This window comes from Zonotrichia albicollis, chromosome 16 (genome assembly GCF_047830755.1).
Source record: "Zonotrichia albicollis isolate bZonAlb1 chromosome 16, bZonAlb1.hap1, whole genome shotgun sequence".
NCBI lineage: Eukaryota > Metazoa > Chordata > Aves > Passeriformes > Passerellidae > Zonotrichia > Zonotrichia albicollis.
The window spans coordinates 14,332,451-14,348,487 of NC_133834.1; the positions used below are offsets into that span (position 1 = coordinate 14,332,451).

General features: G+C 43.1%; 1 protein-coding gene across 2 annotated transcripts in view; it reads right to left on the bottom strand.

Moving 5' to 3' along the window:
* The window catches only part of CLUAP1 (clusterin associated protein 1), a 71,436-nt gene extending 59,101 nt beyond the window's left edge, over positions 1 to 12,335 (bottom strand). For both annotated transcript variants that reach the window (XM_074553122.1, XM_074553121.1), the window contains exons 1-5: positions 12,177 to 12,335; positions 11,616 to 11,727; positions 10,352 to 10,436; positions 3,771 to 3,950; positions 1,606 to 1,701 (exon numbers count right to left, since the gene is read on the bottom strand). In XM_074553122.1, coding sequence (XP_074409223.1) covers positions 1,606 to 1,701; positions 3,771 to 3,950; positions 10,352 to 10,436; positions 11,616 to 11,727; positions 12,177 to 12,198 — 495 coding nt within the window. In that variant the 5' untranslated portion in view covers positions 12,199 to 12,335. The remainder of the gene's footprint in view (positions 1 to 1,605; positions 1,702 to 3,770; positions 3,951 to 10,351; positions 10,437 to 11,615; positions 11,728 to 12,176) is intronic.
* Between the last annotated feature and the right edge of the window lie 3,702 nt (positions 12,336 to 16,037).

Sequence of the window (16,037 nt, forward strand, 5' to 3'; positions counted from 1 at the left end):
CAGTGGCCTCAAAGCTTTGATTTCAAGTGACTAAACAACACCCAAAAATTCAAACCAATGCTTGAGAATCAGGGTCTCTAGCTTGTCAGAGTGACCCCAAGAAGAGTTAAAAGGTCTCTTTTCCCAGCCCAGTGCTCAAAGAAGGAGTCAGAGCTCTTCATTTCTCAGTCTCAAGGTTATTTATTGTATCTTATCTATAAAATTCTATCTCCTGTCCTGCCAAGGAGGAAGCACTCTGCCTGCCCCCTGTTATGTCTTTATACTAAAAACTATGTATACAATATTTACAATTACTTTCCAATACCTATCACCTGTGTTAGACAGTGAGCTTCTACTCTAAACCAATCTAAAAGTGCCAACATCACAGCAGGAGATGGAGGCCAAGAAGAAGAAGAAGAAGGAGAAAGGCAGGACATGCCCAGATCCCCCATCTTGCCCCCTTGAATCTCCATTCTAAAAACCCCAAAATCTACTTTTTCACCTTGTGATAAATTCACTATCATTCTACTTAATTTGTAGATCTTCACACAAGGTTGGTAACTTGCTCCACAGGTCATAATCAAAACCACAGGGGCATTTTGGGCTCTGTGCCAGGGTCTCTGGCTGCTCAGGACAGCCAGAGGGATGTCCTGGCTCCTGACACTTTTAAAAATGCCTAAACTGATCTATATCTGACTTTTAGCAGAGTTACAGGGATGTTGTACTCAGAGTACAAGGGTCCAATGCTCCACTAAAGCAAATATTACCACATCACACAGCAGCTGTGTGAAAATTCCTTCAAAGCCAAGAAATGAGAGAGTGCAAGAGGAGCAGTAACTGGTTAACAGTTCTGTGGCAGTGCTGCATGTGGAGTTGAACTGGATCATCACTTCTCCCTCTCTTTTGAAGTATGAACACCCTGCACAGCACAGTGATGCATGGATCCAGCAGGAAAGGCAGTGCTCCAAGGAGGAACTTCCCAGGCTTTGCAACACCTGTACTCCATCACACAAGGATCTGGGAGCATTAATTGTGGAGGATCAGAGTTTACAGCTCTGAAGGGTGCACTCCCTCCAGCTCAGACATCTGAACATTTCCATGCAGGGTCTCCCTCCTTTAAAATCCCTCTTCAGAAAATGAAGAACCTCCAGCACTGCAGATAAAGGCACTGAAGAAAATAATGGCAAGACTTCCTGGCAGTGTGCACTGACTTCACACACCAGCTTTTGATTTTGCTGCTTCTCCAGCTAAGCTGAAGAACAGGAACCCTGCAGGCTGTGATGCCTCCAGCTCCTGCCACAGAAATAATGAGCCTTGCCCTTGCAAAACTAACAGCACTCATAATTTATCTGTTGGAATATCCATCCCCAGCAGAACAGCCTGCACATGTATTTCCAAACAGGGATTATTTCAGTTTTCTGGAAAGAGAAAATACCAGGCTGCTCTGTCAGGCTGCCTGCAGTGCAGCCATGAGCAGGAGTAGGAAGGAAATGCAAACTGTCAGGCCCATTCCTTCAAACTCATGGAATATTCCTGTCAGATGCAGGCATTAATAAGAACTGAGACTTTTTCCCTGTTTTCCTTTGAGGCACCCAGTGAACACAAGTTTTTCCAGCATGTACTTACCCTCAGCTCCACCTCTTTGCCAAGTAAGTCATACAGGACTGCTCCTTTGGAGGTGATTTCAGAAGCAAGCTGTCTGGCTGCCTTCAAATCAGCAATCTGGGAACACAGCAACAGCACTGAACAGCAGAACCCCCAACATCCCAAAGAATATCCATGGTATTTCTCATTCTGATGTCAAAGTTGCACTGGAGGTCTAAACTCTGCACCAGAATCAGAGTGGACAGAGTCTCCCTTGGCTTGAAACAGTCCAGGTGAGGCTCTGGCAGGTACAGGTTTCTGAGGGGAACCCCAAATACTTCAGGCCAAGGGAAAAAACCCCACAAATCTCCTCAGAACTGTGGTTCAGCCAGCTGTTGGTTCATGTGCTGCCCAGGACAAAGGGAAATCTCTCCCTTTTCATGAGCAGAAGTAAAAACTTCATATACCAAAAGGAATGGGACCAGCCTGCAATGGATGTAATGAACTTTTGAGCATCTCCCAAGTGGCTTTTTGTTATTTTTTCAGAGAGACACATCAGACTTACAGAGAGGAAAATCACTTCTGGGTCTGCCATTTCCTCAAGAACCACAGGAACAGAGAATCATAGAATAGTTTTGTGTGGGAAGAGACTCTAAAGCCCATCCAGTCCCATTCCTGCCATGGGCAGGGACATCTTCCACAGAAGTAGTAACAGAAATTCCTCTTATTTAGCAAAGTTCTGGGTTGTTTTTTTTGGTTTGTTTTTTTTTTTTTTTTAATATTTAGAGAAGGTGCTTTTAAAATATCTAGAGACAGCTTTTATTTTAAGGGCTTGAACAGCTTTGATGTCTGTTAGGGTCACAGGAAGATTACCCTTCCTTTCAATGCAGAAAATCAACCTTCAGTCAGTATTTTGCAAGCTCCTCCTGTTGCAAAAGTTTAGTAGGTAGAAAATAATCTTTATTCCAGCCTACTCCAGTATATCTATGGTGTCAACAGGATTTCAATACAAAGAGAACCAGTTTTGTGCCACTGTTGCCTTGTGTCCTTGTTTGCCAGGCAGTATGTATTCTGTTTACCATCTGTTAGAGATATGGCAGCTGTCTTCTGTTAATTGGGCAATTTCTTATCTCTTCCACAACCACTCCTCCCTCAGAGGAGACACCTGCTGATAACAGCTATTGAATGTCCCTGCATGGCTGATAAGAGCTGCAGCATCCCATTGGGAGATGTGAGCCCAGAGGGAGGAGCCAAGCATTCCCAACTGGATATAATCTGGAGATCTTGGGCATTTCCACTGCATTCCCAGAGGAACAGCAGCTGCCTCTTCTTCCAGTGGATCTTCAGAGGAAGAGCACATCCTTCTCTACAGATCCCCCTTGCTCCAGCAGAACCAGCCCTGACACTGCAGGAGGGCTGAGCCACAATTCCAATGGGACTGGTATGGCAGCTGGCTTCTGTTAAGTGGGCAGTTTTCCCCATCTCTTCTACAACCAGGGAGACATCTGGTGATAACAGCTATTGAATGTCACTGCATGGCTGATAAGAACTACAGCATCCCATTGGGAGATGTGAGCCCACAGGGAGGAGCCAAGCATTGCTACCTGGATATATTCTGGAGATCCTGGAACACCAGCACAGCTTCTCCAGAGGAACAGCAGCTTCTTCCACTGGATCTTCACAGGAAGAGACTGCACCCTTTTCTACAGATCCCCCTACTCCAGCAGAACCAGCCCTGACACTGCAGGAGGGCTGAGCCACATTTCCAATGGGACTGCCACCAACACCCTGACCCACAGGGTGTCAGGGCCTATTCTGACTCTGTCAGAGTTGTTTTGATTTGCTGCATTGTTTATTTTATTTTTTTTTAATTTTCTTCCCTAATAAAAGAACTGTTATTCCCATATTTTTGCCCGAGAGTCCCCCTTAATTTCAAATTTATAACAATTTGGAGGGAGGGGGGGTTACAGTTTCCAGTTCAGGGGAGGCTTCTGCCTTCCTTAGTAGACTCCTGTCTTTCCAAACCAAGACACTTTGTATTATGCTTCTTGTTGAGAATTCAGAGATTAAAACAAATCACAGAGTCACACAACCCCACCTCCTCAAAATCTGACTGAAAACCCTTGCCAGAACATTCTGCACTTAAATCCCAGCTAGCAAACAGATGAGTTTTCCCAAGTGAGCACAAGAGTGGCAGTTTTGCTTACTTTGGAGCCCAGATCAAACTTGAACTTGGTGCTGTCCTCCTCGGGGAGCTGAGCACTCTCCCCTCCCTGGCTGTTCATGGCCCCATAGAGCACTGAGGTCACCTTGAGCAGCTCCTTCACAGCGTGGCCATCAGCCTGGTACAGCTTCTTGGTGTTCAGCTTGATGTGAGCCTTGGTAGCCTGGGCAAGAAACAAATAATTCAGCAATCACAAAGAATAAAATCCTCAGTTATCTGTGCTCAAAGCTCTTTTTGGGGGCACTAATTATTCTGCTGTACAGAATAATTCCCATCGGCCTGGTACAGCTTCTTGGTGTTCAGCTTGGTGTGAGCCTTCATAACCTTGGCAAGAAAGAAACAATTCAGCAGTCACAAAAGAACAAAATCTGTGGGAATCCATAAAATCAGAGGGGTTTGGGGAAGCTGCAAAAGGCAGCCTCAGAGACAGCAGAACTGTGATTGGAGCTAAGCAGCAGCCATGAGATTGGTCAGCAGAAAAGTTATGTAAAAACTAGAAAAGTAAGAACAAATAGAACAATGGTCTGTGTATTAATGCTTGTCTAGAATAACTCCCTAAGCTGCAGAAAAGTTTATCTAGTGAGATGTTAGGAAGTTTGAAGCTTAATAATGGAGCTCTGTGTGTTGTGTTTTAAGGTTTACAAGCAGGTATTGTATTTGAAATAAGCAAGCATTGTTTTAACTGTGCATATAGTGGTTGGATAGAACTACTGTCAATGTGCTTTTGCTTTGTGTGATTGGTCAGAAAACTTTTAAAGTGAGTTGTAACATTGAGTTCTTGGTCTGCTGCCTGGGATGTGAGCTGGTGGCATCTTCCCATTGTCATAGCCATGGAATGAGAGTGATGGTGGAAAATCAAACAGCTCAAGGCAGTTCCCAGCAGTCCTGTCCTGTTTGTGATTTGTACAGAGCCCCCAGCCAGTGATAAAAATCCTCAGTTATCTGCACTCAAAGCTCTTTTTGGGAGCACCAATTATTCTGCTGTACAGAGTAACTCCTCCTGTCTGGACCCCTCATCATAATACTGGTATTTCTAGAAGAATTTTTTTCTGAAAGCTGTGCTCTTTCTGCATGTCAGAACATTTACAGAAAAACCCTCAAACTATCATCATTTCTTCCCTGAATAAAGATCAGCAAAACCCCTATGCATCATTTAAATTCAAATTAAGTTTAAGTGGAAAGTAAGTGCTGCCCAGGTCTTGTGATGCTGCAGAGAGGTAAATTTCACCCTTAATGAGTTGCAAGAATGAGATCAGTTATCCTAATTTAACTGTCTTCTCTTCCAGCAGCTCCTTCCAAATGTTTTATTGCTTCTCTCAATTTTTTTCCCTGCTATGATATTAGTGATTTTATTCCCTTGCCTTCCATCTCTGAAAGCTACAGACAGAACAATAAGGAAAAAATACTAAAAATTCTAATATTATCTTTTTGTGCTTCAAAGTAATAAAGGGGGAAAATTACTATCTGTCACAGAAAGGACACAAATGTTGTTCTTGAAATTCCTGGTAAGTTTATATTATAAATGAATAGCCTCAAGGAGCCAACCACAAATTTCAGATTAAACTTTGAGGGAGTCTTTGTGGTGGCATAACTAAACAAGGAAGCAAAAAAAAAAATTAATTGATCACCATCTATGGATCCAAAAATGAAGCTTAAAAATGACACACGAAGCACAAAAGTGACTTAACATCTGCTTTTCAGTGTATTTTTAAGATGAAACTTCTGCTGAAATGCTGCTCCTTTGGGAATGCTGCAGCAGATAGAGCTTATCCATGAGTCACTGGTGGCATTACACAGCTTTGGTTTCTCAGTGCTCCTGGAAGGAATTCACATTTCCTCAGGCTCTGACAGAGCAGGATCTTCAAACTGGGGGAAAAGGCTCAGACACTACAATATTTGGTACAATACAATGATAAACTCTGCACTGAATAATGGACTGAAGGAAAAAATCCTGTGAAACTAAAGAGAGGAAGCCCCACACTTCAAACCATGGATTTGGCTCCAGCTTTGCCAAAGAAACAAAGCAAATGGATGCTGGCTTTAAAATCAGATTTTAATTCCCAATAAATATTTTCCTCTTGCCTCTCTCATCTCAAAATCTCAACCCAGCAGAGGAAAATGACTTTGTGTCTGTGTGCAGAGACAGGGAATGGCTGGAGCTGTGTTAGGAGAGGGTCAGGCTGGATCTCAGGAAAAGCTCCTTCCCCAGAGGGTGCTGGGGCACTGGACAGGCTCCCCAGGCAATGGGCACAGCCCCAAGGCTGCCACAGATCCCAGCTCAGGATCTTCTGGGATTCCTGAAAATTGAAGCCCAGAGTTCCACAACAGGCTCCTGATGTCGTGCACCTGAGCCAGGGGAATACAACACCCACACTACAAAAAATCCCAAATTGCTTTTGAAATGCTGCTCTCACAATGACCTCAAATGAGCCAAGACAAAGTGAAAAGCCAGGTATGTTCATCTCCATTCCCTTGCAGTAAAAGCAATCTAAAAAATTAATTGCAGAAACAGCAAGTATTCCATTACAGGAGAAGTGGTCATTAAATTGACAGACTCTGTTAAACATCCCCTATCCAAAGGGGACTGATGCACTAAATTATAAAAGATGTTGTTAGAGACAGAAGTTCTAATTTCAGCTTCATTCACCCTCAAGAGAGTAAAATCAATGTCTAGTAAGAGGAAGAAAAATGTTTTTCATTCAAAGGCTACTTAAAAAGAGAAAAAATACACAGGCAAGTATATATATTTTTTTCAGACTGGCACAATGGCACTGTGGAGTCAAGCAGACAATTTTGTATTTGGAAAGTCACCTCCATCATTTCATCTTTGAATCACCTATTTGATTTGCTGTTTTATTATATAACAGTTTTAGTTTTACAGAACTATTAAAAACCAGAGCTGTTTATTCTGAGATCAGGTGGTTAAAATGCAACAAAAATTATAAATATTCAGTAAGAACAGCAGCCACAGCCAGAAAATTTGCTTAACTTCACAATCTGCTTTATTAATATCATGAAGCCAAATTTTCTGTGATGTCTGACTCTTGAAAAAGGTTTTGTGCCCTTTGGTTGCTGAGTTTGTTTTCATGAATGAATTTCTATGAGATGAACTAATTGGAGGCTTTTTGTTGCACTCTACCTCAAATTTGGATCCAGGTGGGTTTAAGCCAGGTATTGAGCCCCAGTGCTCAGGGGGAGGAATTGATTGAAAACCCACCTAAAGCAACCTTGAAGGCACTTCAGAACTTTGGGGTCTGGGAACTTTTGGTAAGCTCTCAAAGTGCCAGTGTCCGGTTTTCGGCTGTTTGGAGGGCCTGGAAAGGCCCGGGGTGGCCTTGGGGCAGCCCGCGTTTCAAAGGACCAGAAGAGGCTTCAGATCTTTTCTCGGTCTCGGTGTTTATTAATTGTTTATCTAAAAGATTTTCTCTCGGCCCGACAGAGCTCTGCTCAGCAGCCAGCCATGAGCACACTCACCTATCTTTATACCCAAAGTTACGTGTACAATATTTATCATTTTTCCCCAATACCTTTCACCCTTATTGCCCAGTGCACTTTTAGTAATGACCAATCCCAAAGTGCCACCATCACCACAGAAGATGGAGGAGAAGAAGAAGAAGAAGGACAGGACACGCCCCAATTCCTCCATCTTACTTCTCTAAACCCCCCTGTACAGAAATCCTAAACCCTGTGTTTCACTCTCTAATTAACTGATCCCTTCACCATTCACCCCGGTGAAACCCTCCTGTCCTCATACAGGTGTCGTCTCCTGTGTAGGATCAAAGTGCAGCCACCAGACACTTCTGGAACATTCCAGGACTCCCGAGCCCCCCAAGGGTGCTCTCGGTGACACCTCAGTGCTGAGGTGCTGAGATCCCACATGCCAGGAGCACAGAGCAGCAGTTAATGTGTGTGGAAAATGAACAGCTCCTCAGTCCTTGCTCAGTAAGGCAGAGCAGAGCTGCAGCCACATCCCTGGTGATGGATCTGTCCTGCCATTCTCTTCTAGACAATTCTATCTCCACCACATCTCCCATCTGCCCACGGATGCATAAAGCCATTAACTCCTGGGGAAGATAATTGTGGATTGCATGGCCAGTGAATTATTAAGGAAATGTCTGCAAGCTTCTGTCATCCTGAAAATGCTGAAAACCTACAATAATCCCCACACTAACCTGTAATATTAACTGAGACTAAGTACAGGATGACTAATTTCCATTCATTTCATTTTCTGAATCATGTTATGTAATTCTCCAACACCCCTGGGATTTCTGACATGAAATCAGCTATTGAAAAGAATCACATTATTTCTGCTTCCAGACTTGTGCTTGGAGGGGGAAACCTCCCAAAAAAACCAGACCTGCTCACTCCATCTCAAGATGCTCCAAGGCTCAAAAGTACATTCTAATATGTACAGGAATGTACCCTGCTCTGAACATGGCAAAATGAAGAGAATTTATGGTGCACACTATTCACAAATGACAAGGGAAATGTTGTTAAAATGACATTTTAATATGTTTAAGATTTTTTTTTTAAAGTACTGTAATTCATCTTTGGTATTAGCATAAAAACTTCCATTGCTTCCAGACCCAGCTGCAGCCCCAGAAAGTTCTTTTCACATAATGAAGAGTGTTAATCTAAGTGTGTGCTAACACCAAAGGCTCCCACTGCTTCCAAATAACAATAATTTTCTGAAGGACGATGTTATTTTATTACATAAAACTAAAAAATTTGATAGCCCAATCCAAATATGCTCATGCATAAAAAAATTGATCTGAGAAAAAACCACATGCCCTAATCTATGGGAAATCTCATACAACCAATGTATGATTCTGTATCATCATGAAAACACCAGATGTTTTGATAATTCAAGCACAGAAAAGGCATCCAAAGTTAGCAATAACCAAGGTGGGATCTCTTCTAAAACAATTTAAATGGTTTAAAAACTTTTCCCATCTACAGCTGTGTCTTCTACTGTTACCTTTTATAAATTAGGAGAGATAAGAATGAATAATGAAAAAAATGAATGATGAAAAAATATCCGAATTTAGATCCCAATATTGTATTTATATCCCAATATCATATTTAGATCCCAGTGAATGCTGGAATGAATACTGATTTAGATCCCAATATCATATTTACAACCCAGTAAATATTGGAATGAATATTGGTTTCTACCCCAATTTAGATCCCAATATGGTATTTAGATCCCAGTGAATATTGGAATGAACATTGGTTTAGTTCACAATTTAGATCCCAATATTGTATTTAGATCCCAATATCATATTTAGATCCCAGTGAATATTGGAATTAACACTGGTTTAGAACCCAATTTAGATCCCAATATTGTATTTAAATCCCAATATCATATTTACAACCCAGTAAATATTGGAATGAATATTGGTTTCTACCCCAATTTATATCCTAATAGTATATTTAGATCCCAGTGAATATTGGAATGAACATTGGTTTAGATCCCAATATTGTATTTAGATCCCAATATCATATTTAGATCCCAGTGAACATTGGAATTAATATTGGTTTACATCCCAATTTAGATCCTAATATTATATTTAGATCTCAATATCATATTTAGATCCCAGTGAATATTGAAATGAACATTGGTTTCTATCCCAATTTAGATCCTAATATTGTATTTAGATCTCAATATCGTATTTAGATCCCAGTGAACATTGGAATGAACACTGGTTTAGATCCCAATATTGTATTTAGATCCCAGTATCATATTTAGATCCCAGCGAATATTGGAATTAGCACTGGTTTAGAACCCAATTTAGATCAAAGTATTGTATTTAGAACCAGTGAATATGGGAATGAACATTGGTTTAGATCCCAATTTAGATCCTAATATTATATTTAGATCTCAATATCATATTTAGATTTCAGTGAATATTGGAATGAACATTGCTTTAGATCTCAATTTAGATCCCAATATTGTATTTAGATCCCAATATCATCAATATCATATTTAGATCCCAGTGAATACTGGAATAAACATTGGTTTACATCCCAATATTGTATTTACATCCCAATATAATATTTAGATCTCAGTGAATACTGGAATGAATATTGGTTTAGATCCCAATTTAGATCCCAATATTGTATTTAGATCCCAATATCACATTTAGATCCCAGCTCTGCAGAGAGAAGTACAGAATGTCAGTAACAGCCTGCCCTGGCCTCTTCAAATTTCCAGCAGCACAAGACACAGGATCACAGAATCATGGAATGGTTTGGGTTGGAAGAGACCTTAAAACTCATCCAGTGCCACCCCTGCCATGGGCAGGGACAGCTGCCACTGTCCCAGGCTGCTCCCAGCCCTGCCCAGCCTGGCCTTGGGCACTGCCAGGGATAAAGCAGCAGCAAAATACAACACAAACTCAGCCAGCCCTTGCAGGGAAGCTCTGTGGAGTTAAGAGAAAGCTCTAAAGCTGTCATGGAAGCAGGATTTCAGATTTTCAGGATTTCAGATTTTCAGGGTTTCAGATTTTCAGGGTTTCAGATTTTCAGGGTTTCAGCTCAAGCACAGCTCCTGGGCAGACTCACCATGAACTGAGCCACGGCCTTAATGAAGAAAACTCTGTCCTGCTCTGTGTCCACGTCCCCAGGAATGTCACTCTGAGGCTCATACCTGTGCAAACAACAGCTGGAGATCAGAACAAGCTTCTGGCAACACCTCTGAGGCAAAAATCAAACTCCAAGTAAGCACAGGCTGGAGGATAAATGTGTAAATAAATTCCTGCTGCAGACAGGGGCATCCAGAGCTGGATGCACACAGGGGGTTTGTACAAACTGCAGGAGCTGTAAAAGCTGACACACTGCATCAGTTCATAGCCAGGCATCAATTCAAACACCCTCCTTTCACAAGAAAAGGAAATTTATGGAAAAACAAACCAAAATATGTGAAATGCTTAAAAAAACATCAGTGAGATGCAGAAACTTCTACAAATGGTCAGACTGCAGGAGCCAGAGAAGAATAAAAGCAGATTCAGTGATTTGGACCCTCAGTGTGACAGCAGCATTTGAAAGACTCTTTAGGCAACTTAATCCAAGTAATTCTGAATGGTTGTGAGTATATCCCTATTTCATTACAACTGCAAAAGCATTCAGCAAATTTCTAACAACTTAATGGATATTAATTATTAACCCAGGCCAAAAAACAGCAATCAGGAAAACTGGTCAATGTTGGTTTCAATTATAACGTTCTACCTTATAATCTGAAAAAAAACCTCTTAATTTTACATTTAAAACCTCTTAATTTTACATTTAAGCAGGAGAGAGAAGATAATATATAATTCAAATAACACTTCAAGATCCAGAAATATTTAACCACGGTCTGTCAGAAGGTTAAGCGGGTTAACTGCAACTGGACAGTAGAATATTAGAACCAAACCATTTTATTTATTTTAAATATGTTGTGGATGCAGGACAATACCAGGCTGTAGCAACAAGGCAAGAACTGGCTGGGTTTTGGTGAATTTCCCACAACAGATCACTCTGTTTGTATAAAAGGTTAGATATGGACAGGATGGCTGTGGAATTTGGAGAATATGTGAAAGATAAGACTACTTTTAAATGAGTGTGCCCACAGTCAGGGTGAAACCTCTGGCAATCACTAGGTTTGCTACTCCAGAGTATCATTAAGCTAAAATTCTGCAAACCACCACATTTCTATTTGGTATTTAAAGAGCAGAACTCAAAGAATTACTAAGTATCCCTGAGTTCCCTCATTTCTCAGCACACCATCAGTTCCCAAGCACACTCCCCACATCTCAGCACCAGCCCAACACTTGTTGGCCTCATCACCGACCTTTTCACCAGCCACAGCAGCACCTCTGACACGAGCATGAAGTTTGGGGTGTGGAAATTCTCCATGGATATCAGCCGAGGATACCCCAGCGCCCTCATCATCTCAGTAAAATCTGAAAAATGAGGAACACCAGGGATTTCTTCTTTTAGAGCCAATAAGGGCTTTGCCAAGATTGTCATCTCCCACAGAGTGCTGCTTAGTTACCGTGCGATATAAACACTGTTTAAAAAATTAAACCTCAGTAATTAATATAAATCCTATCATTTCAACAGACAACACTCCCAAGTGAAAACAGGGGTTTTTAAGGAGATTCCCTGAGCTGGAACAGGGCAGACACAGCCTGTCCCTGCACACACAGCATTTAATTTATTCCCTACGGGCGGGGGAATCCCTCCCTGCAGGGCTGCGCCACCCCCGGCAGCGGGGACCCCTCCCCGGCAGGGACCGGCGGGCTCAGCCCCGCATCCCCGTGTGAGGCCCAGCGGGGTCCCCCGGGAGCCCAGCCGGGGGTGCCGCGTCCCGCCCGGCCCGGCCCGGCCCCGCCGCCCCGGCCGCGCTCACTGCGGAGATCGCGGAACGACATCGCCGGGAGCCGCGGCCGCCGCCGCTCTGAGGGAACGCGCTGCGGGCGCTACGGCGGCGCGGCGGGGACAAACCTCGCGGGAAGCGAAAGGCGCTGCCATCGGACACTGAATCACGGCATGGCGGGATAAACCGAGGGGAAGTGTGTGGAATACAAAGCTGTGCTTCGTGTCAGGTACATACAGGCAATGTGTGTGTGAAAACCGCCAGTCACTTGTTTTTAAAATTTTAGAGGTTTAATAGTAATAAAATGGTTATAAAAATAGTAATACAATTAGAGTAGTAATAATTCGGACAATAATTTCACAGCGCCAGCCAGACCACAGCACTGAGTGCCATTTCCAGGCTTTCCTTAAACACCTCCCGCCACAGCGAATGCACCACACGCATAGGCAGTGCATTCTAATATCACATCACCCTTTCAGGGAAGAAATTCTTCTTAATGTCCAATCTAAACCTCGCCTGGTGCACTTAAGACTGTGTCTTGTCCTGTCCCTTGTTCGCTGGTAGCAGGGCCAGTCCCCGCCGGCTGTACCCTCCGGGCACGGAGGTGCTGAGAGGGACAAGGTGTCTCTGTCCCCCCTCGCGTCCTCCAGGCTGAGCCCCCCAGGCTCCTTCAGCCCCTCCGTGAAATAAATAGAGCAGAACATCTTTCTCCTTTTAACGCCTTTATTAAAATCAGCTCAGGTGGGAAGAACCGACGGGTCGCGCTCACACCACCGCTGCTTCCAGAAGTGGCACAGAGGAGGAGAAACTGCAGCTCTGTCCACTGGTCTGTGGGCAGAGCTGGGCGTTCCATCCTCACGAGAGCACCAGGAGATTCACAGTTTCTCGGTTTAACATTCGAGGTCCTCTGTCCAGCCGACATATTTTTAGGTTAGGGTGAGGGGTAAAAAGGGTCTTAGCGGATACTAGATTTTGTTCCTCACGTCTAGACATCACTTAAATCCCTCAATTCCGGGGATTTTTGCTCGGTTTGGTGAGGGGCTTCTTCATTTACATGCCAACTCCGATGTCCCCTCCTCTTTACCGTCCGGGTGCCATCCTCCAGGAAGCAGCAGGGCGTTACTCGACAAAAAGGGGAATTCCCAACCATCAACAACAGGTAGTTAACGAGAAACTATTAACAACAGGTGATTACAACAACAAACAGTTAGAACTCTGCCCTGGCAGCAAGCGGCTCAACCTGTGAACTCTGCAACCTTTAAAAAAAATGGGAAACTTCTCTATTCGTAATAGTTCGCTCAGGTTATGCTGAGGCCGCCCGGGGCAGAGCCGGGCCGGGCCGCGGGGAGGGGGCGGCAGGAGCGGGGCAGTGCGTGTGGGCTGTGGGAGGGCACAGCTCCTGTGCCGTGTCCCGCTGCGGGACCCTCAGTTGTGAGGGGACATTGAGGGGCTGGAGGGAAAGGAACAGAGCTGGGGAAGGGTGTGGAGCTCATGTCCTGTGCAGAGGGGCTGGGGGAGCTGGGGAAGGGACTCAGCCTGAAGAAAAGGAGGCTCAGGGGGGATGTCCTCACTCCCCTCAACTGCGTGACAGGACATGGAGCCGGAGGGGCCGGGCTCTGCTTCCAGGGAACGAGGGACAGCACAACAAAACAAAGTCTTAAATGTGCCAGGAGAGGTTTTGGTCATATTTAAGGAAGAATTTCTTCCCTGAAAGGGTGATATTAGAATGGGGTACTCATGTGTGTGGATGTGTGTGGTGGATTCGCTGTGGCAGGAGGTGTTCAAGTGTCACTCTGATTTTTTAAGATTTTCTAAGCCTTCTGACGTTGACATTCTTGTAGCAAACTTTTGCACACACTTTCTGTAAATAGCTCATTGTTTTGCATTCCTTTATGGAGGAGGAGAGAGTTGATGGACTGTTGGTTTGACCAGTGTCATTGGAGAGGTGGCACTGTCACCCTCCAATCCACTGTCACTCTTGGAAAATTATAAATGTTGGAGTCAGAAAATAAACTCCCCTTTTTTCCACCATCCAACATGGGCCAATCCCAGATGCACCTGTTGCATTCCACAGCAGCAGATAATCAATGTTTACATTTTGTTCCTGAGGCCTCTCAGCTTCTCAGGAGGAAAAAATCCTAAGGAAAGGATTTTCCATAAAAGATGTCTGCAACAGTCAGGCTCATCTGTGCATGTCTGAGGACATTTTGCAGAGCAATTCACAGTTTTTCACTTCAGACTGCCCAAGCTTAGAAGACACACAGATGTGAACTCTGTAGTGAGCAATGCTCATGCACATGATTGAAAAAGCAATCAAAAGCAAGGGAAGAGCAATAAATCCAGAAAGAATAAATAATGAAATTAAATAATTACATTAGAAAATAGGAGATGTGTTTAGAGACTGGATTTCTTATGCCAGAAAGCCATGAGACAGCAAATATTGAATAATTCACCAGTTCAAGAACGTGTCAGCAATCCCACTTCTGCAGGGGGGTTAAAGAAGGAAGGAGCCATCCCCCTGCTCTGCTCTGAGTTACACTCACTGATGATGAAATATGTGAGGGAAAGCCAAATCTGTAAAATCAGTAAAATAAATTCCACAGCTGAGGTAAACACCACACTGAGACTCTGAGTAAATATCATTAATATTTATTATTAATAATAAACAGACATTTATCCACAAGGGATAAACTTTTCTCCCTGCCCACTCCCATTTCTAGCAATCCCCACCTGAAGGAAAATGCACCTGGAGTTGTTCCCTAGCGCATGAACTCACCTCCATGGAAACATCTCCCCATCCCACAGCCCACACTTGAGGAATTGGGGTTTTTTTTCTCCTCTTCATCAGTACAAAAGTGGAAATTTTCTTGGAAAGGAAGGAAAAGTGGCAATTTTGGTGCAGGTTTGGATGGCAATGGGCAATCCATCAGCTGGGGCTGCAGGCTTTGAGTACAGACCCTGTCAGGTTCCCAACATATAAATAATCAGCTCTCATCTTTCCCTCTCTTGGCCCTTTCAGCCATCAGCCATTGTGTTGCAGATGAAGTGGTGGTTGGGGTTGTTGGTTTTTGGGGTATTTTTTAGTTGGTTGATTTTTTGGGATTTTTTTTTCTGTTTTGTTTTGGTTTTTTAATTGTTTGGTTTGGGTTTTCGTTTGGTTGGTTGGTTTTATGCTGTTTATTTTTGGTTTTTGGGATTTTTTGCAATACTTATATTTTCATTCTTCATGTTCTACTGTTCTTTTCCCTGAGGTTTTGTTAGCAGAGCTTGGCATTAAAGCTTCTGTCACTTATTTTTAAGTCAGATCTTCACATCCTTGTATTATCCTACCTGGCAGATGGACCTGCATCACTTTTTCCCCTTCTGGTAAGAAGTAATTAGGCTTTGTGAGGAGTTTCTGCTTCATGAGATTCCCATGGGGATCAGGCTCACCTGGACCACACTCACCAAGGCTCAGGGTGTTATTTTACAGCTTTGGTTTTCCCCAGAAAGTTTATATTTGTCATAAACACCAAATGGAGCCCCTCTGTCTGGGCACAAATGGGCAATTGAAAACATGATCAAGAGGAATACAAGTGGTTTTTAACTTAATTTCTCCAATGTTTTTTAAATTATGAATTAAAAAAAATTCAAATTAACAGACATTCTTCAGAATATCTGACATTCTTCAAGCACAAAAATCAGAAAATACTCATTTGTGCTTGCCCTGTTGGGGGGAAAGTGGGTAAAAAGTCCTCAGGCTTCTTTTGCATCCCAGAAAAAAAAAAAAATCCTGTGGGCTGCTGTACACTTCAATACACTCTAAGTCACCTTTCACGTACTGCAGAAAAAAAAATTAAATTAATGTGGTCATGATGGTGGAGAAAAACCAACCCATTTCTGCTGGGTTGTTTC